Raw genomic sequence first — 20,000 nt, 5'->3', positions numbered from 1 at the left:
AGCCTGTTCTCCCTGCTAGCTGCCGTCAGCGCCCTGGCCAAGTTTGGAGCCCAGAATGACGACCTGCTACCCAGCGTCCTGGTCCTCATGCAGAGGTACGCAGAAGCTCCCGGAACACCCTGGCACCCTCCAGACACTGCTCTCGGGTGTCTGACCCGTGCGTGTGTCTGACCGTGTGTGTGTGTGTGTGCAGGTGTATGATGGACAGTGATGATGAGGTACGTGACAGGGCCACCTTCTACATGAACGTGCTGCAGCAGAAACAAAAGGCTCTCAACGCCGCCTACATCTTCAACGGTATGCTGCTTTCCTCTGCTCTCCCCTGATCTCCCCTGCTCTGCTCTCCTCTCTTCTGCTCCCCTCTCCTCTCCACACTGAACGCTTCCTGTACCTTCACAAGGCAGTGCCTAACGTGTGTGTGTATGTCTACCTGTGTGTGTGTGTGTATGCCTACCTGTGTGTGTGTGTGTGTGTGTGTGTGTGTGTGTGTGTATGCCTACCTGTGTGTGTGTGTCAGGTCTGTCTGTGTCAGTTCCTGGTCTAGAGAAGTCTCTCCACCAGTACACCCTGGAGCCTTCTGAGAAACCCTTCGACATGAAGAGCGTTCCCCTGGCAACCACAACCATCTCTGAGCAGAAGACAGGTGGAGCTACACACACCCTGCCCAGCACACACACACACACTGCCCAGCACACACACACACACTGCCCAGCACACACACACACACTGCCCAGCACACACACACACACACACTGCCCAGCACACACACACACACTGCCCAGCACACACACACACACTGCCCAGCACACACACACACACTGCCCAGCACACACACACACCCTGCCCAGCACACACACACACCCTGCCCAGCACACACACACACTGCTTGTGATCCAAGTTTTACTGAAATCCTAACACTTACTCACCAGCAGGCTCTAGTGAAAGCAGTGGCTAAAATACAAATTGGAGAATTCAGTTCTGTTTACACACAAAATAAGTCTCTCTCCAAACCCAAAACAAATGAAATGCACATGTTTGAAAAACCTTGCATGAGTCTCCAATCCTTTTCTTGGAAAAGCATGTTTTGATAATGTTTGGCTAATCTCTACCACTGTTAATTGTTTATTTATTTCTAAGAACACAGATTTTCTAGAAACTGGACTTACTCTGGATCTAAGTGGACCCCCTTCAAATACTTTAACCCCTTTTCTTTCAGAAATCACTCCTGTTGCCACCAGCAAGCTCCCTGACAAACTGACTCCTTCCCGACAAGACATCTACCAGGGTAAGTTCCCCCTGGATACACACAGCTCCCAGCACAGCTCCCAGCACAGCTCCCATAGTAGAGCGGTCCACAAGAGGGTCAGCTTGAGTTGGAGATATTTGGGCAGCCCTCCTGTAAAACATGATGTTCCCTTGTCCTTCCCCCCGACCCCTCCCCCCCAACAGAACAGCTGGCAGCTATCCCAGAGTTCCAGAGTCTGGGCCCGCTCTTCAAGTCGTCCGACCAGGTCCAGCTCACCGAGGCTGAGACGGAGTACGTGGTGCGCTGCATCAAGCACACCTTCTCCAGGCACATGGTGTTCCAGTTTGACTGCACCAACACGCTCAACGACCAGCTCCTGCAGAAGGTAAGACCCCAGCACGCAGCCGGGCTGGAGGTTTCATGGGCTGTGTGTTGTGTTGTAGGTCAGGGGTTCTGCAGGGCAGGGAGGCCCGAGGACCAGGATTGGGAACCCCTGTTGTAGGTGATGTATAACGTTGTGTAATGGTGTGTGTGTGTGTGTAGGTGATGGTCCAGATGGAGCCGTCGGAGGGCTATGAGGTTCTTCACTACGTCCCTGCTGCCAACCTCCCCTACAGCCAGCCAGGATCCTGCTACAGCCTGGTGGGGCTGCCCCAGGACGACCCCACCGCCGGTACTCACCTCAGAGAGAGAGTGTGTGTGTGTGTGAGGTGGAGCTGAGATGGTTTTGATTGTTCTGTGATGTGTTTGTCCTCCTCAGTGTCCTGTACATTCAGCTGCACCATGAAGTACCTGGTCCGAGACTGTGACCCCAACACTGGAGAGCCCGATGACGAGGGCTACGACGACGAATACGTGGTACGCAGGGGTGGGGGGATGTGTCTGAGGGAGAGGAAAGGTACGAGGTCATATACTGACACTTGGTTGGGTAGGAGCAGCTGTTTGAAGCGGGGATATGTGTGAACTAAATAAACAGTCAACACACTCACCTCAGAAAACAATTAAAATGCTTTTTACCGTCCTGGCATGGTCAGAAGAAGTCTTTTCAGAACGATGTGTTTCGGCATCAAGCTCTAATCGGAAAAACAAGACATTTGTGACTTATTTAAATGATTAATATTACTGAAGAAAATTGTGCTCTTTCCTTCCCCCTCATCTCAGCTGGAAGACCTGGAGGTCACAGTGGCCGACCACATCCAGAAGGTTCTGAAGCCCAACTTCGCGGCGGCGTGGGAGGAGGTGGGAGAGGACTTTGAGAAGGAGGAGACGTTCGCGCTGGCGTCAGTCAGGACTCTGGACGGTTAGTCTCGACGCACCATGAGTCACCTGGGGTCAGTTTGACCCTGAACACTGTTGTGTTCCATACTGTGCTGACTGGTCTGCTGTGTTCCATACTGTGCTGACTGGTCTGCTGTGTTCCTTACAGAGGCTGTGGGGAACATCATCAGCTTCTTGGGGATGCAGCCCTGCGAGAGATCCGACAAGGTTCCCGAGAACAAGAACTCGCACATCCTCTTCCTGGCCGGTGGGTTTCTGCTCTGAACGATGATCTGGTTGTGTTTGCAGCTTTGTGTACGTGTCGACGCTCGTGGTGTGGTCTGAGGTTGGCACTGTGGTGTGCTGTGAAGACTCAGTTCAGGGTGTTTAGCAATGTCATGGTACAGCTTCAATCTCAAATACTTTCTAAAGCCTGTGATACATGCTTTATGAGAATATAAAGAAGAGGGGAAAAAAAGTATTTGAAAGCCCTCTTCCCCCACAAAGATATTGAGTGTTGATTTTTGTTTTGGACTTGATGATTGGTTGACCGCTCTTGGTCCCGCCCCCTCTCTCAGGTGTGTTCCGGGGAGGTCATGATGTGCTTGTGCGTTCCCGCCTCGCCCTGGCCGATGGCGTCACCATGCAGGTAACGGTTCGCAGCAGCGACGAGACGGCTGTGGACATTATCCTGGCCTCCGTGGGCTAGGGGGCGCTGGTGAGCAGCCTCCCACAACGGGCCCACGTCCCAGTCAGAGAAGAAGAACGCGACTTATGGCTGGAGAGGATTGACAGATTCTGATGTTAAAATGTTCTTTTTCATTTTCTTTAGCTGTCATCATTGATGTATTAATACTTCTGTACCGGCATCCCACAAGGGACTGAAGTCTTATTTCATGTCCTATCGGAACCCATGCCTATAATCTTAATGTGATCTCTCCCTTTTGAATAATTATTTCTATGCTGTCCTTGTGTTCTGGTATGTCATCATGTTCCTGATATACCAAAAATGGTCTATGATCTAAAACAAAATCTATAAATAAAATACTTACCATCAATGACGTTATGCACGTTTCTTATAAAACTATGTTTATTTGCAGAAATGTTTACACTGTTCCATGCAATATTCACCACAAACACAATGTAGAAATGTAATACTTAGAAAAAGCTTATCCGATGAATACCCCACAACGATTGAGAATATGTAAATACATTTGCTTAACGTCGTCTGTTGAACAGCTGGGTTTTGTCCTGACGAGGCAGATTCCTTCCTCCAGTCTTAACAGTTCACATTTATTGATTTATGGAACAGCATGGTCCTCTTCGTTCAATTAAAATGAAAACAATCTCAAAAATTGAAACATATCAAGTCAAAATATTCTTCCTTTCAGTGCTGTTTAGTAATTTTTGGTCGTTTATATTTTTTATTTACACGATAAAACTAACGACTCGATGAGCTGGGTCGACAGCGCAAACATCGTCTGTTCAGAATGAGTTGATGAAGTTCAGGTATGAGTTGAGGAAGCCGGTGGGGTCCTCGAGCTGTGGGTAGTGGCTGATGTGTTCATCCAGAACCAATACAGTCGACCTGCGGACCAGCTTCCTGTAAAAGACAGCAAATACACACCTGTCAGAGCCTGGCACCAACGCTCGGATTAGCATAGAAGCTATACAACAACTTGCACTGAGAATGGTTTAAAATAGACCATGTAATTATTTAACAACAACTTTTATATGTGGTCAAATATGGCTGAGTGCTTAGGGAATCGGGCTATCAACCGGAAGGTTGCAGGTTCGATTCTCGGCAGTGCATTGTGTCCTTGGGCAAGGCACTTCACCCTACTTAACTTGGGGGGGAAGTGTGTTTGTGACCAAAAAAGGATGTCCGATGAAAATGTCAGATGAAAATGAAATGACTAAAGGAGTTAGCATGTGTGTTTTGGATGAAATGCCCGAAAAATGACCAATAGGGTTAGCATGTGTGTTGGATGGAAAATGACTGAATGATGACTAAAGGGGCTAGCATGTGTATTTTGGGTGGGAAATGACCAAAGGGGTCAGCATGAGTGTTTTGGATGAAATGACCAAAGGGGTTAGCGTGTGTGTTTTGGGTGGAAAATGACTGAATGATGACCAAAGGGGTTAGCATGTGTGTTTTGGGTGGAAAATGACTGAATAATGACTAAAGGGGTTAGCATGTGTGTTTTGGGTGGAAAATGACTGAATAATGACCAAAGGGGTTAGCATGTGTGTTTTGGGTGGAAAATGACTGAATAATGACTAAAGGGGTTAGCATGTGTGTTTTGGGTGGAAAATGACTGAATAATGACCAAAGGGGTTAGCATGTGTGTTTTGGGTGGAAAATGACCAAAAAATGACCAAAGGGGTTAGCATGTGTGTTGGATGGAAAATGACTGAATGATGACTAAAGGGGCTAGCATGTGTATTTTGGGTGGGAAATGACTAAAGGGGTTAGCATGTGTGTTTTGGATGAAATGCCCGAAAAATGACCAATAGGGTTAGCATGTGTGTTGGATGGAAAATGACTGAATGATGACCAAAGGGGTTAGCATGTGTGTTTTGGATGGAAAATGACTGAATAATGACTAAAGGGGTTAGCATGTGTGTTTTGGGTGGAAAATGACTGAATAATGACTAAAGGGGTTAGCATGTGTGTTTTGGGTGGAAAATGACTGAATAATGACCAAAGGGGTTAGCATGTGTGTTTTGGGTGGAAAATGACTGAATAATGACTAAAGGGGTTAGCATGTGTGTTTTGGGTGGAAAATGACTGAATAATGACCAAAGGGGTTAGCATGTGTGTTTTGGGTGGAAAATGACCAAAAAATGACCAAAGGGGTTAGCATGTGTGTTGGATGGAAAATGACTGAATGATGACTAAAGGGGCTAGCATGTGTATTTTGGGTGGGAAATGACTAAAGGGGTTAGCATGTGTGTTTTGGATGAAATGCCCGAAAAATGACCAATAGGGTTAGCATGTGTGTTGGATGGAAAATGACTGAATGATGACTAAAGGGGCTAGCATGTGTATTTTGGGTGGGAAATGACCAAAGGGGTTAGCATGAGTGTTTTGGGTGGAAAATGACTGAATGATGACCAAAGGGGTTAGCATGTGTGTTTTGGATGGAAAATGACTGAATAATGACTAAAGGGGTTAGCATGTGTGTTTTGGGTGGAAAATGACTAAAGGGGTTAGCATGTGTGTTTTGGATGAAATGCCCGAAAAATGACCAATAGGGTTAGCATGTGTGTTGGATGGAAAATGACTGAATGATGACTAAAGGGGCTAGCATGTGTATTTTGGGTGGGAAATGACCAAAGGGGTTAGCATGAGTGTTTTGGGTGGAAAATGACTGAATGATGACCAAAGGGGTTAGCATGTGTGTTTTGGATGGAAAATGACTGAATAATGACTAAAGGGGTTAGCATGTGTGTTTTGGGTGGAAAATGACCAAAAAATGACCAAAGGGGTTAGCATGTGTGTTTTGGGTGGAAAATGACTGAATAATGACCAAAGGGGTTAGTATGTGTGTTTTGGGTGGAAAATGACTGAATGATGACCAAAGGGGTTAGCATGTGTGTTTTGGGTGGAAAATGACCGAAAAATGACCAAAGGGGTTAGCATGTGTGTTTTGGGTGGAAAATGACCGAAAAATGACCAAAGGGGTTAGCATGTGTGTTTTGGATGGAAAATGACCGAAAAATGACCAAAGGGGTTAGCATGTGTGTTTTGGGTGGAAAATGACTGAATAATGACCAAAGGGGTTAGCATGTGTGTTTTGGGTGGAAAATGACTGAATAATGACCAAAGGGGTTAGCATGTGTGTTTTGGGTGGAAAATGACTGAATAATGACTAAAGGGGTTAGCATGTGTGTTTTGGGTGGAAAATGACCAAAAAATGACCAAAGGGGTTAGCATGTGTGTTTTGGGTGGAAAATGACTGAATAATGACCAAAGGGGTTAGCATGTGTGTTTTGGGTGGAAAATGACTGAATAATGACCAAAGGGGTTAGAATGTGTATTTTGTGTGGATAATGACTGAATAATGACCAAAGGGGTTAGCATGTGTGTTTTGGATGGAAAATGACCGAAAAATGACCAAAGGGGTTAGCATGTGTGTTTTGGGTGGAAAATGACTGAATAATGACCAAAGGGGTTAGCATGTGTGTTTTGGGTGGAAAATGACTGAATAATGACCAAAGGGGTTAGCATGTGTGTTTTGGGTGGAAAATGACTGAATAATGACCAAAGGGGTTAGAATGTGTATTTTGTGTGGATAATGACTGAATAATGACCAAAGGAGTTAGCATGTGTGTTTTGGATGAAATGACCAAAGGGGTTAGCATGTGTGTTTTGGATGGAAAATGACCGAAAAATGACCAAAGGGGTTAGCATGTGTGTTTTGGGTGGAAAATGACTGAATAATGACCAAAGGGGTTAGCATGTGTGTTTTGGGTGGAAAATGACTGAATAATGACCAAAGGGGTTAGAATGTGTATTTTGTGTGGATAATGACTGAATAATGACCAAAGGGGTTAGCAAGTGTGTTTTGGATGAAATGACCAAAGGGGTTAGCATGTGTGTTTTGGATGGAAAATGACCGAAAAATGACCAAAGGGGTTAGCATGTGTGTTTTGGGTGGAAAATGACTGAATGATGACCAAAGGGGTTAGTATGTGTGTTTTGGGTGGAAAATGACGGAATAATGACCAAAGGGGTTAGCATGTGTGTTTTGGGTGGAAAATTACTGAATGATGACCAAAGGGGTTAGCATGTGAGTTTTGGGTGGAAAATGACTGAATGATGACCAAAGGGGTTAGCATGTGTGTTTTGGGTGGAAAATGACCGAAAAATGACCAAAGGGGTTAGAATGTGTATTTTGTGTGGAAAATGACTGAATAATGACCAAAGGGGTTAGCATGTGTGTTTTGGATGAAATGACCAAAGAGGTTAGCATGTGTGTTTTGGATGAAATGACCAAAGGGGTTAGTAAGCCTGATCATTTTCTCACAGGTTAAACCATACAGCATAAGACGATCCAGGGAAGACTTACTGGTAATGGATGATGAACTGTGGATGGGGGTTGACTGGGTCAAGGGGTCCGTAGATCATGTGTACTGATGAACAAAGGAGAGGATTACTGTAGCTACACATGATGGAGGAATAAGGGGAAAGGGGGCCGAAACAGTTTCAGACAGTTTATGACATTTAAATCTGATCAATAGGACTATATGTAACTAGCATTACAAACCCTTTAAGGCATTTACCTAATCCAACAAATTCTTAATTCAACTATAGTACTTGAGTATTTTTAAGGGCATTTGCGGCCTTCGGTATTAGCCTATCGTTAATGCTAAGAAGCTTATTTTCAGTGATCGTGGCGTCGAGACTCAGACTCACGGGGGATGGTGGTGGAGGACAGGGCTTCAACCCATCTGTCTCTGTGTTTCACCCGCTGGTTGATAAACTGCAGAATGCTTTGGAGAGAGACAGGGGTGAAGAATGTATATTTAAGCAATAGGCCGAGATGAGAAGTAATGAAGAGAACCAGGACTGTTACTGTACTTTTCCTCATAGCATTTAAGGCTACAGACACAGAAATGGCACGTCCTAAGAAAAGGTAATTTTGGGACTGCTCGTAGTGGCTGTAATTCTGCACCAAGGCTGAATTTCGGGAAAGAGACTTCAGTATTAGGGGACCACTAAGGCCTATATAAAAGCATCCAAAAACAGCATTCCATGGCACCTTTAAAGATGAGTGTCTCTACTTCTACCTGAGAGAAGGATGTGTGTACTTTATGATTGAATAAGTTTTTTGGCTCCGCCAACACAAAATAGCTTGGCAAATCCGGTGGACTGTTGCCAAGAAACACAAATGTTTTTCTACCCAAAAGCGACTAATCCTGCTAGATAGATAACCGTTGTTAATATAAGCAGCGCAAGCCACGCACAGTCTCAGGTGATGTTATTGTCAAATACCAGCTCCCATAAGAGTCCACTTGTCCATTCAAATCAGACTACTTGTTTGCAACCAAGTAGTATGAATATACGTCCATATCATCACATTCCAAATCTCTTTTATTGTTAAAGAATGGTCAAAAAGATAGCCATTGTTCCCCATTCCCTGGTTAGCAAACCCCCAGTACACACCTGTCCATGACCAGGTTGCCATCGTTGTAGCGCACACCTGTCCACATGTCCCAGTACTCAGCATCTGAGGGCTGGGTGTATGGGCCGAACACCTCTGCGATCCTACCAGAGAGACAGCAGAACGGCACATGAAATGGGACATGGGAAATGGAGTACCTAGCACTAACAGCTAACAGACATGCCATGTATACATTACATTTACATGTATTCATTTAGCAGACCGCTTTTATCCAAAGCGACTTCAATATATACGGCTAACAGAACAACATTCAGCAAGCATTATGTATAATTCTTCAAATGTAGTAATGTAGCATTAGGGAGTATACACTGGAAGAATTATACTGCTTGTTAAATGTAGTTCTGTTAGCCATATGGAAATTGTTCTTGAGGAAATGGTGTCCTCTCTTGGGAGCACAGTCAAGTATAAGATACTGACCCCTTTGAGAAGATCATGTAGTTGGTGAGACGGGTGAGAACTGAGGACAGGAAACTGGAGTCCTTGAGTAGCTGGATGGGGACCAAGATGGCGGCATTATTCTACAGACTGAATGAATGTTTATTTGTCTCTCACACACACACCAACATGAGAGACACAACTCTGCACCGTTTCAAACTACTTTGAGATGTACTACACACTTAAAAAAAATAAGTATAGCATAGCTGCACAAAATACAAACTTGATTTTACAGTAAAAAAAAAAAAACGACGGATGAAAATTCCCACCGTTTGTAGCAGCCTGGGGTGATGCGTTTCTGGGAACACCCCTGTCAACAGACACAAAACCGTAACTTAATTTGTTACCTAAATAAATACATTTGACTTAAAATGTAATCCATAAAAAAAGTTAAGGTTACAATAGATTTTGCATGAACAACAAGCTATCTTTTCGTCCTATCATAACTGATTGTAAGAAGATGCTTTACCTCCATTGGATAAACAGAGACTGTTGATGTTGAGGTGGCCTGTTCTATTGTGGTCAGTTCTATGGGAGACAGGGAGAAGGGAAGGGGAAAAGTCACATCATGTGCTTAATGTCCAATAAACTCAAACTATGTTGCAAATACCCAGTCAATGGCACTAATGTATTTTTAGTACTGAGTAATCTTTATTTTTATAAGACATGATGTAACTACAAAATAGCCTAATTTTAAACAGCCCCAAAGCTTAGTGTCATAATCGCGCCACAACGACCGAACAGCCACCCCGGTAATCCTGCTCAGATAAATCTCTCACAAGACTCACAGGAACACAGGGAAATAAACACTAGAGACTTCTAGTAGTCCACTGAGCATGGAGTCAGGGAAGGCAGAGACCCATTCCATCAGTGCACGACAAATACCCCAGTAAATCAGTGTAGCCTCAGCAACACACATACACACAGAGACAAACACACACACAGACACACACCTGTAGAGCAGCTCCAGGGCAACAGTGTCTCCGTAGTCGTGGGAGAGCAGGTTTAGCTTGTGCTCCGCCAGTCCCAGGTGAGACACCAGTGCCTCCACCACGCTGGCCTGCTCAAAGATGGAGTACCTGTGGGGTCTCTAAGGGAGCATACACACCCTGGTTAGCTCAACCCAACTCTGCTTACAGAGGAACACACCTCTTCCGCATCAAATCACATATCTTCCTTGAAAATGGATTGTCTGGGAGGTTGAGCGAAGGGTAGACACACACTGATCCGCTCAGTGTGGCGCGCGTGCAGCCCCGGACATCTAAGGGCATCACAGACCTGTTATTGCTCAATCTCAATGAAATCCACTTGTCCCTCTAAGAAGTTGGACGCCGGCCGCTCGGGGCCGCGTAACTAGTTAGCTTGCCGGAGTCTCATTCGTTATCGGAATTAACCAGACAAATCGCTCCACCAACTAAGAACAGCCATGCACCACCACCCACAGAATCGAGAAAGAGCTGTCAATCTGTCAATCTTTTCCGTGTGGTCAGGTGTGCTGAGGGGGAAACTCACCGGTTTGTCACTGAAGCCAAAACCCAGGAAGTCCAGAGCAATCACACGGTTAAATCGTTGATTGAGCGGTTCCCAAATCTGTCGGACACAACAACAACAAAAAACACGAAAGAGAAGTTGGAGTCCTGTCAGTGAACAGACCCTGGATAAACTCACACCATCTCTCACGGACGCTGAAGCACCGAAGACCATCTGTCTAACACGCTGTCCTAACCTTGACGTGTCACCGTGTTTGGAAAAGATCGCCACGTTGCTCACTTCACCAGCGCAGCCACCATGTTTTGGCTCGTCAGTGTATGTTTTGACGGTCGTTTTGAACCGTGCCTAGAAATAAGACTAAGTACACTACTGTATGAGTGTCTGACCTTGTGCCAATCCAAGCTGGATGTGGGGAAACCATGAAGCAGGATGGCCACGTCTGAGCTGCCGACAGACCCCGGGGTATCTGTGACGGAAACACCAGGTGAGGAGGGCTGAACAGCAGGCCAACACAGCTGCACATCGTTTTGGTGGATTAAGTATTATTTACATTTAGTCATTTAGCAAACGCTCTTATCCAGAGCGACTTACAGTAAGTACGGGGACATTCCCCCCGAGGTAAGTAGGGTGAAGTGCCTTGCCCGCACAACGTCATGTTTGCGGGAATTGAACTGGCTACCTTCAGATTACTAGCCCGATTCCCTAACCGCTCAGCCACTTGACACCCCCCATTATGCAACTGATATATATTTCATTAATCAATAAGACATAGGAGGGATTTTTTAAATATGATTGAAGACTTCAAAACCCTTCCTGAAGTTCAGTCCGGTTAATTAAATGTCCTTTCTTGGGGGCTTTTTATAAACCACAACTCACCACATAAAACATCTTAATACCTATATAGGCCTATTCGTTTTTTCAATTATTTGACAGGGCACGGTTGTAACGTATAGCCTTATGATCTTACCTCTGTAGAAGATTCTGTTGCCTCTGAAAGTGAAGTAGGCGCCCGAGGAGTGCCACTTCTGAAGAGCGGGAGAGAGTTGAGGAGGAGGGATGTGCAGATAGACTGCGATCAGAGGTATGCAGATCAAGCCGACATGTAGCCACCATTCCCTCATCTTCAGATCATCTAACAGGGTGTCGCATTCCCAACTCTGGAATACACGGAAGACAAGTTGCGTTGAGTTTGAACAGGAATACGTTGCACCGTCTCACCGTTGCAAAGAACAAAACAATCAATCTGTCACTTAAATCGGTAACCGAATATAAATATCCCACTGGTTCAGAAACCCTTTGCTCTTCTGTGACAAAAATCTAACATGACAAGCAAATAGTTTTTTAACAACGCTTTTTAAACAAACGTTATATGTGTCAAAATCATGTATTCTTACGCTGTTTCTAATACTCACGACAGAATCCGAGACAGCGGCAGAGTCTTGCCGGACGTCCGCAACACCGTTCGTCTTGTCATTCCTATGCGCTTTGTGCGTCGCGGTCATTGTGTACGTTTTCGAACCTTCACCCTGTGCAATGCATTATTGTTTTTCACCGCGGCCTTTTTATGTCAAGTGTGGTTTGCAGCACTGTGGTGGCAGGGAGGTGCCATTAGCCCGGCTAGCAGACGGCTGGACGACTCTAGACTCTATGGGAGCCATCTGTCGGCGAGGAGGTCCGTGCGCTTCTGTCAGCATACTTAAACGATTTCAGACTTCCACCTGTTGGCAAATTGCTCCGAATTTTCACTCACATTTCAACGCCCACTGTTGGCCAACCGATGACAGAAAAATACTCTCTTTCTCCTTTCTCTTTTTTCTCTCTCTCCATTTCTTTCACACTCACACAATACGTTAAATTTAAATGTGAATGCAGCAATGGACTAGAAGCATGATAATATTTAGGCTGGCACAGGCCAAACTCAGGCTGTAATGAGAAAGGACACACTGCTACTTCATTTTGTGGAGGATCACTTTTTCTACTTGAAACTTGTTTTAGCCTTGTCCGGTTTTGTCCATTTACGCCGTACGCATAGTTTATTCCCTACAGGGCACCGAAGCCTGCAGTGTCATTTAACTCCTGAATCTACCTTTATGCGGTTCAACTGCCCAATCATGAATTAAGTCATAATTAGTTAACCTTTCATGCGTGCATTACCAAGTCCAAACACCAGTGTGCAGTGTTGCTCCAGTATTGGATGGCTACGCAATCATCTTTAGAGGCGAGTACTGGATTTATCTGGTTTAAGACTAAATCAAAACATATAAGCTATATACAAACGATTTACAATAAATAAACAGCATGGCCCTGTATGTAGGCTAAATATTCATTTTTTATTTTTAAAAACCATACACATTACTCGACAAGTTTCAAATGTAAATCCAATCACGATAACTATTTAAATTGCTCAAGATAAACAGACATTAAGTAATTTTTATTTCCAAATGTAAAAAAAAAAAAGAAAATCCATTAAACAGATGGATAAACATTCATTCCCATTACAGGAAGAAGCTACAGAATGAACTTCTTATATAAATTCTTTATTTCTTTCCATTTCTCTTTTTTTGTTTTGCAATCTCAAGCTGCTTTTTTAAAATCTGTAAAACACAAGGGAAAACAACGTATTCCTCTAAATATTACTGTGATTGAACCAACTACAGAACATGTCCCTTTATTTCAGTTCTTATTTTTAGGCCAACTCTTCACTTTAGTGCAGATGAGATCGCTTTTCAGGTAGTCAGAATTTGCTCCCTACACAAACCCTTTGGTAGACAAGCTAATTCCCAACATAAAGAGTTTTCTGACCCCTGGCCAGTACAAAAGCCCCCTTTCTCTTTCAAACCATTCGCCACCCTGAGAAAAATATTCCTGTCAGAACAAATCACACCCCTTTTAAATCGTCCCCTACAGAAACGTTCCTCGAAATTTGTGTCAAATCCCCAAAATTTCGGTACTAGGTTCTTTTCTTCTTCATAAAAATACAAAAAGTTACAATTTGTTATGGTTTGTCTGTATCAAAATCTTCGTAAGGGACGAGTTAGGAAATAAAGTACCCTGTGCAGATACCAATGTATGCCTATTCCTTTTTATTTCTTTAAAAATGCATGTGTCAATCCTTAGGTGTTTCCTGTACATCAGGTGTCAAAATAGTCTACAAACAAATCAAATGCAGCAACATCTTATGACTGTGAAAGGAGGAAAGATACAAACTTGTTTTTTGGGGGTTTTAGATTTTTGAAAGGTCAACAAACCATAACTCTTGAGGGTAAATTTAAGTTTTCTTTAAAAGAAAACTTAAGAGAGAATTAAATAAAATATGAAAATAATCCACTTGTTTTTTTTTCTGACCAAGACAACATTTTACTACCTAAAGACATACAATTTGAAGTTGAAAGGTTCTTTCTTTAATTTATAGAATTCTTTCAAATTAATTCATTTTCAAAGCCTGAGTAAACAAATGTTGATATTGTACATTGGCAGGGACTGAAGTTTCGCTGAGTGAGAAAAACAGAAGAAAAAAAACAGAAAAGAAAATAAGAATAACAGAAATGATTCTCAATGTGATGATCAACTGTCTTCCAAACTCCCTTCATGAATGAAACTCTCCATGTGAAGAAAAAAAACTAAAAAAAAAAAACTAAATCCAAAACACTCCTTGACTCTGAATGGATGAAACGTGAAACAAAATTTCACCAGCTTCCGAACGTGACAAAACAGAACTTTGAACTGCTAAAGCAAAGTTGTAAATATTTATAGAAAGGTGAATTAACAGACATCCAGTTTTTTTAACCTCTACTTTATCCTGTTGGAACACCCACACCCCCCATCACACATGGGTTCGTTGCTATAGAAGCCTTAGTGTTAATCTGTTTGGCTAGAAGGTTCTATCTACAAATATGTAACAAATAAAACTTGCAGGCAAAATAGTTCAGTTTCAATAGAAACACCCTTTTTCCTGAAAATACAGCAGTAACTGAAACAGTCCGCCCATTCCACTCTGACTCCGCCCACGTTTCTCTGCATCACACACCAGGAAGCTCTTTTGCCAACAAACAGAAAAAAAGTATCTACAAACTTTGTAAACAGACCTGCTTTTTCCAAAAACATAAATAATTCAAAATATTAACAGCCAATGAGAGCAGAAGTTTCTGAATGAACAAGATATTAACAGCCAATGAGAGCAGAAGTTTCTGAATGAACAAGATATTAACAGCCAATGAGAGCAGAAGTTTCTGAATGAACAAGGGCCAATGAGATAAATATACAACACCATTCAGATAAAGAGAAGCTCAAAAGGTCATAAGGTTAAAATTCATACAGCTGATCTTCAAGCCACAATAAGGACCATCTCCTTCTCCTTAAAATAACATCATATTAATAATACAAAAAAAACAAAAAAAAACAGGTCACTTTCAATCCTAGTTTATTATCATCCCTCTTTCGCAGAGAAAACGCCTGATCGAGGAGGGAGTGGAGGCAGAGGCCTCTCGTGTTGCGAAAGAGGATTTAAGAAAGAGAAAAAAAAAAAAAAAAAAGAAACAAAGAAATAAAGACCCGAACCAAACCTTACATTCTCACGAATGTTTGCTTTCATTTTTCTGTCCTGCACAAGCTAAGCTCACCGAAGACTCTGGAGGTCTCCTCCCCTCCCCTCCCTCCGTCTCTCCTCCCTCCCAGGCGAGCTCCAGGTGGGGTAGGGAGAGTGGCTGAGTGGGGCTGGTCGGGGTGCTGATGGCTGGACGAGAGGGCAGGATCAGAGGGCCGTCTCCAGGCTGTGTATGGGGCTTTCGGGGGCGGACGGCGTCTCCGACTTCCCCGCGTCCGGGAGGAGGTGGTTGCCGCTCTCCACGGCGTTATTGTTCTGGTTGGGCGAGGCGGGCGTGGCCAACGAGGTGGGCGTGGCCGGCTCCCCGTCGGGGGTGGGTGACTGGGTGGGGGGAGGCGGAGTGGGCGTGGCGTTGCGCGGGGAGGCGGAGTTGCGCTTGGTGGGGGCGTCGTCCTCGGCGTCGGTGTCGTCGATGAGGGGGATGTGGGGCTCGGAGTCCTCGATCCGGAACTCCGGGTGGGTCATGAAGTTGTGGATGGAGCTCCGAGACTCAGGTTTCTCCAGCCCCTCGTAGGGTGAGAGCGTGCTACGGAATGCATTCACCACCCGGATCTGTGGGAGGGGGGTGGGAGGGGGGGACGGGCTCAAGTCAGTTTCCATTTCACAACGCTTGATAACACTCTCACTGATTGTTTTAGCTGTAAAGGACATGGGCAAGATGGGGGCTGGATTTTAATGGGTCAATAGCGGTGAGTGTAGTTTGGGGGGGGGGGGGGGGGTAAAAGAACACAATAAAAATAACCCTAACTATAGGATTTGGGGGAAGAATCTTCCTTTAAAGAAAACCGTGTAGGCATGCAGTGATGACCAGGCCCAAACGGAATACGCGGGCGCAGATTAATATTACTATTTTACTATTTAATATTATGTCTGTATTATTAAAACGTTAGCCAAAAATGCTAAGAATTGAAAAGGAAACATTTATCGACCCACATTACAGCAAGAGACACGGCCAGGGAGTTTTCAGCCGATCTTTATGAGGACGGATCAATACATTTTAGCAAAGTCTGTCAACATGCAATCGACCATTTGCCGTCAAACTGTTGTGGAACATCTTCGGTCGCTCCGACATAAGGACAGGAAGGCAAGCGGAATTCCGCAGATTTTCAGTCTGAATAACCGCAGAAAATGTGAGAAAAAAAAAAATCGGCGTATTCCGTTAGGGCCTGTTGATGACTAGTAGCATCCTGCTTGTGTTGTGGGGTGACTAGCAGTGGTAGGAGGAGTGAACATGAATCCTTGTGTTACAGGGTCCTGGCCTGACTGAGACGGAGCACTCTGGACACGCCAGGCAGCACACCTGAGGTACAGGTGTGCTCTTTAACCAGCAGCCCTCAAACTCACAAACGGCAGAGGGCACACCATTAAAAAAAAATAATGCAAGGGGGCGATAGTAGTAAGATGGTAGTCCTACAGTCGTAAAATCCTGAGGTTGTCCAATTACTCAAAATGCAAGATAGAGAGACAGGTACAGAGAGAGAGATATAGTGTGGTAGAGAGAGGAAGGTAGAGAGAGAGAGAGACAGGTAGAGAGAGAGAGACAGAGGAGCAACACAAGGGACGATGTTCTGGACAAGAACATGATCCAGGTTGGGACCAAGGCTGGACAGGGAGAGTTAAACTTGACATGCTCAGGGAGGAGGGGAGGGAGGTCAGTTACTGATTATGTTGTGGACAAAAAACATCAAACTGCGGCAGCCAAGCATATCTAAAGCTTTAGATGGGTAAGAAACAGCACCAGAGAACTACACAGTCACAACTAACCACTTAGACCCATGCAGAGCAGAGCTACCTTGTGTTTCAATAGTAGTAAACCTTTGAGTATAGCCCATGACACATTTCACAGAATCTACAGGAGGAATATGTTGGAGTCAGTGTAGTCACAGTTCGTTGCTTCTGTTTGTCATATTGGCAACAGTGGATGCACTTCTAGCTACTAAACAAAGTGTTTTGTTCAAAATGCATGAAAGGTTTTTCGTAACAGATTGATTAAAGTTAAAACTTCTCGTATTCGCACACAGCTACATACCTAGAGAGAGAGGGTGTAGTTTAATTAAGACAGATCAAAATGACAAAAATGAGTTAAAACTTGGAAGCTTAACAATTGCCTTGCGTTAGTGACATCATCATTACATTAAACTGTTCAATAATCAGGATCTTTCCAACTCTAGATGAATTCCCAGCAGCGCCAGCTTGTCCTTGTCGACCTAGAAGAGAACATCTTCAGATCAAAACCCCCCCACCTGGCTCCTCCTGCAAAGCAAAAGTGAAGACCTCCAGCAGGGACCCCCTCAGGACCCCCCCCCCCCCCCCCCTCAGGACCCCCCCTCAGGACCCCCCCTCCTCAGGACCCCCCCTCTGGACCCCCCCTCCTCAGGACCCCCCCCTCCTCAGGACCCCCCCTCAGGACCCCCCCTTTGGACCCCCCCCCCCTCTGGACCCCCCCTCTGGACGGCAGGGCTGTCTTGCTGTACCCAACAGACGCTCCAGACATCCAGGACTGAGTCCATGTGCCCAGCACAAGGTGCCGAGAGGCACGGCAACACCCTCAGCAGCCCTGGAAACACCCTCGGCAGCCCTGGAAACACCCTCGGCAGCCCTGGAAACACCCTCGGCAGCCCTGGAAACACCCTCGGCAGCCCTGGAAACACCCTCGGCAGCCAACAAACAAGGCTGCTCAAAGGAGAGGCGTGGTGATGACAGCACACTGTCAGCATCATTAGCCGATGATGCCATGGTGCTCTGGAGGAAGCGCTCCCTGCTTCGATGCCTTATAGGAATTGGTCTCGAAACAGAATTAGCAACTGAATCATTTCGTTCTTTTAAAAATGACTGTTGTTGTTTTTTAGGGGGGGAACAGTGACCATGGGCATATACTCAAAACATTTACCCGACTAGGGAGGAGAGCGGGACAGAGCCAAGAGCACTAAGCTAGGAGCAGGGCTCTGGAGCTGCAGACAGACCACATGGATATTATCACTCTTTACCAGCCATCCCCACCCACCCCCACCCACCCCCACCCACCCCCACCCACCACCCGCTCCTTAATCAGAGACCAAGCAGAAGCAGAACAGAAAACAACATGACAGACTTCAGACCAAGTGGCCTGGTTACAAATACATAGATAGTTACGCATGTCATGTGATGTGCAATTGCTCTTTGTATTTTGGTTTTTCTTTTGCATGTTTTTTTTGTTTTTTCCCCTCAAGAAAAAGGAGACATTAGGAGAAGAATGAGATCATCAACGTTAGGCGAGAACAGTGGAAGAGGGAGGTGTTAGGAGACAGAGAGAGAGAGAGAGAGAGAGTCATGCACTATAGGAGGAACACACACTCACACCCCACATTGGCAGAAGCGGTGTTGCCGGCAGAGGAAGTAGTGGTATAAAAGACTACAGGTGAAGGGCTAGAAACATTGGTTACATCGTGCTGCTGCTGGCTGGCGCTGGAGGGCTGGCGCCTCACAGCCCCCTGAAAGGAAGTTCCACTCTGGAACGCACTCACTACATCCATCTGCAAGGAACCAGACAGCATGACAGCAAAGACCCAGAAAACACAGCCAGAAAGGAGAAGAGAACAGAGGCAGAAATAAAGAAAAGGCACCAAATATTATACAAATGTCACTCGGATTGAGTGGGGAGGGAGGGGGGGGAAGGGTGGGTAAGGAAGGGGTGTTTCAGATATAAGAAGCAGTTTAAAAGAGCAGAGTTTGAGGAAAAAAAGGCACTGATCTGAGAGAGTTTCACCCTGAGTTACAACCTGATTCTCCTTGTTCCCTCCTCGCAGGCTTATAGCACGTCCTGGAGACTCGCCAACCCCTCTCACCACGTTCACCAGAGTTACAACTGCTCAAGCAAACCACCATCACAGACAGAGACGTTTGCTTGCGTTCACCTGAGCCGTCAGTGGAAACACTTGGCTTCAGGTCAGACTCAGGTACCGTACCTGGTAGCTTAAGAGCAAACAGAAATACCAAACCAGAAAGGTTTTTTCCTGAAGGCACAAGAAGTTCTTACAGCGCTTAGAGGTCAAACAGAGAACCTTCTTACAGCGCTTGGAGGTCAAACAGAGGCCTTGGGGCTGAGAGAGAAGAGGGGGGAACGAGAGAGGTATATGGCTTTTGTTTCCCTTGCTGGTGGTTGAGGAGGAGGGGGGCGGGGGCGGGGTGACGGGGGGGGGGGGGGACAGCGCCAGGAGCCCCTACCTGAGTCTGGATGCGGTTGAGGCCTCTGAACCAGAGGATCTGTCCTCGTCGCAGCTCCCGCTCTGCGTGGTCAATCTCCTCCATCTCCTCCATGTCCTCCAGCTCCTCATCCGGGATCTCATCCTTCTGGGTGCCGTGACCCGCCGTCTTCAGGAACTTCAGACGGCTGGTCGGTACGGACGAGATCAGCTGGGGGGAGGAGGAGAGGAGGAGGAGGGAGGGAGGGAGGGAGAGGAAGGGTGGAAGGAGGAGGTTAAGGACCAACAATCTGCTTATTTCCCCTGCTTATTTCCCCTCAGGGATCAGTCAAGTTATTTCTTTCATGGTTTCTTTCTTTCCGTTATCATAAACTGGACTTAAGAACTGAATTCATGACTAAAATCTCAGCTACTACTTCATGTGGCCACATGGGGGCAGTGTGGTACAGCAGTTAGGCTCGTCCCCCTCACACAGGTGGGGGAGAAACAGGGGTGGCTCTGGAGGAGAGCAGGGCCCCCGTGACAACAAGCTTGGACCCGCTTGTGGCCCCCCTAAATGTAGAGTCTGAATGCTAATAAACATGCTATATTTCCTG

At 45.5% G+C, this 20,000-nt stretch overlaps 3 protein-coding genes across 11 annotated transcripts in view; 1 reads left to right on the top strand and 2 right to left on the bottom strand.

Annotated features, from left to right (window-relative positions):
• The window catches only part of copg2 (COPI coat complex subunit gamma 2), an 8,370-nt gene extending 4,809 nt beyond the window's left edge, over nt 1-3,561 (top strand). Inside the window, exons 15-24 of the mRNA XM_084701517.1 lie at nt 20-95; nt 194-297; nt 518-643; nt 1,217-1,285; nt 1,450-1,631; nt 1,790-1,919; nt 2,007-2,104; nt 2,408-2,546; nt 2,673-2,771; nt 3,082-3,561. Of these exons, the coding sequence (XP_084557643.1) occupies nt 20-95; nt 194-297; nt 518-643; nt 1,217-1,285; nt 1,450-1,631; nt 1,790-1,919; nt 2,007-2,104; nt 2,408-2,546; nt 2,673-2,771; nt 3,082-3,212 (1,154 nt within the window). The 3' untranslated portion in view covers nt 3,213-3,561. The remainder of the gene's footprint in view (nt 1-19; nt 96-193; nt 298-517; nt 644-1,216; nt 1,286-1,449; nt 1,632-1,789; nt 1,920-2,006; nt 2,105-2,407; nt 2,547-2,672; nt 2,772-3,081) is intronic.
• A 14-nt stretch (nt 3,562-3,575) lies between these two features.
• On the bottom strand, nt 3,576-12,297 carry mest (mesoderm specific transcript). The gene is made up of 12 exons (XM_084701516.1): nt 12,033-12,297; nt 11,588-11,777; nt 11,007-11,086; nt 10,642-10,719; nt 10,083-10,219; nt 9,599-9,657; nt 9,399-9,439; nt 9,112-9,182; nt 8,676-8,777; nt 7,926-8,002; nt 7,579-7,642; nt 3,576-4,106 (listed from the first exon to the last, which is right to left on the bottom strand). Exons 1-12 carry the CDS (start codon nt 12,120-12,122, stop codon nt 3,989-3,991), a joined length of 1,107 nt encoding a protein of 368 aa, XP_084557642.1. The 5' UTR covers nt 12,123-12,297; the 3' UTR covers nt 3,576-3,988.
• A 634-nt stretch (nt 12,298-12,931) lies between these two features.
• Nucleotides 12,932-20,000, bottom strand: part of atp2b1a (ATPase plasma membrane Ca2+ transporting 1a) — a 36,365-nt gene continuing 29,296 nt past the window's right edge. For 3 of the 9 annotated variants that reach the window (XM_084700960.1, XM_084700962.1, XM_084700961.1), the window contains 3 exons: nt 19,427-19,615; nt 18,646-18,735; nt 12,932-15,775 (listed from right to left, as the gene is read on the bottom strand). In XM_084700960.1, coding sequence (XP_084557086.1) covers nt 15,371-15,775; nt 18,646-18,735; nt 19,427-19,615 — 684 coding nt within the window. In that variant the 3' untranslated portion in view covers nt 12,932-15,370. The other 6 variants (XM_084700965.1, XM_084700966.1, XM_084700963.1 and 3 more) reach the window with 4 other exon arrangements.

The sequence above is a fragment of the Hypomesus nipponensis genome, chromosome 7 (genome assembly GCF_054491055.1).
Source record: "Hypomesus nipponensis isolate SF chromosome 7, ASM5449105v1, whole genome shotgun sequence".
In the NCBI taxonomy this organism is placed as follows: Eukaryota; Metazoa; Chordata; class Actinopteri; order Osmeriformes; family Osmeridae; genus Hypomesus; species Hypomesus nipponensis.
Note: the sequence above shows the minus strand (reverse complement) of the source record. Positions and strands in the feature narration are given on the sequence as shown.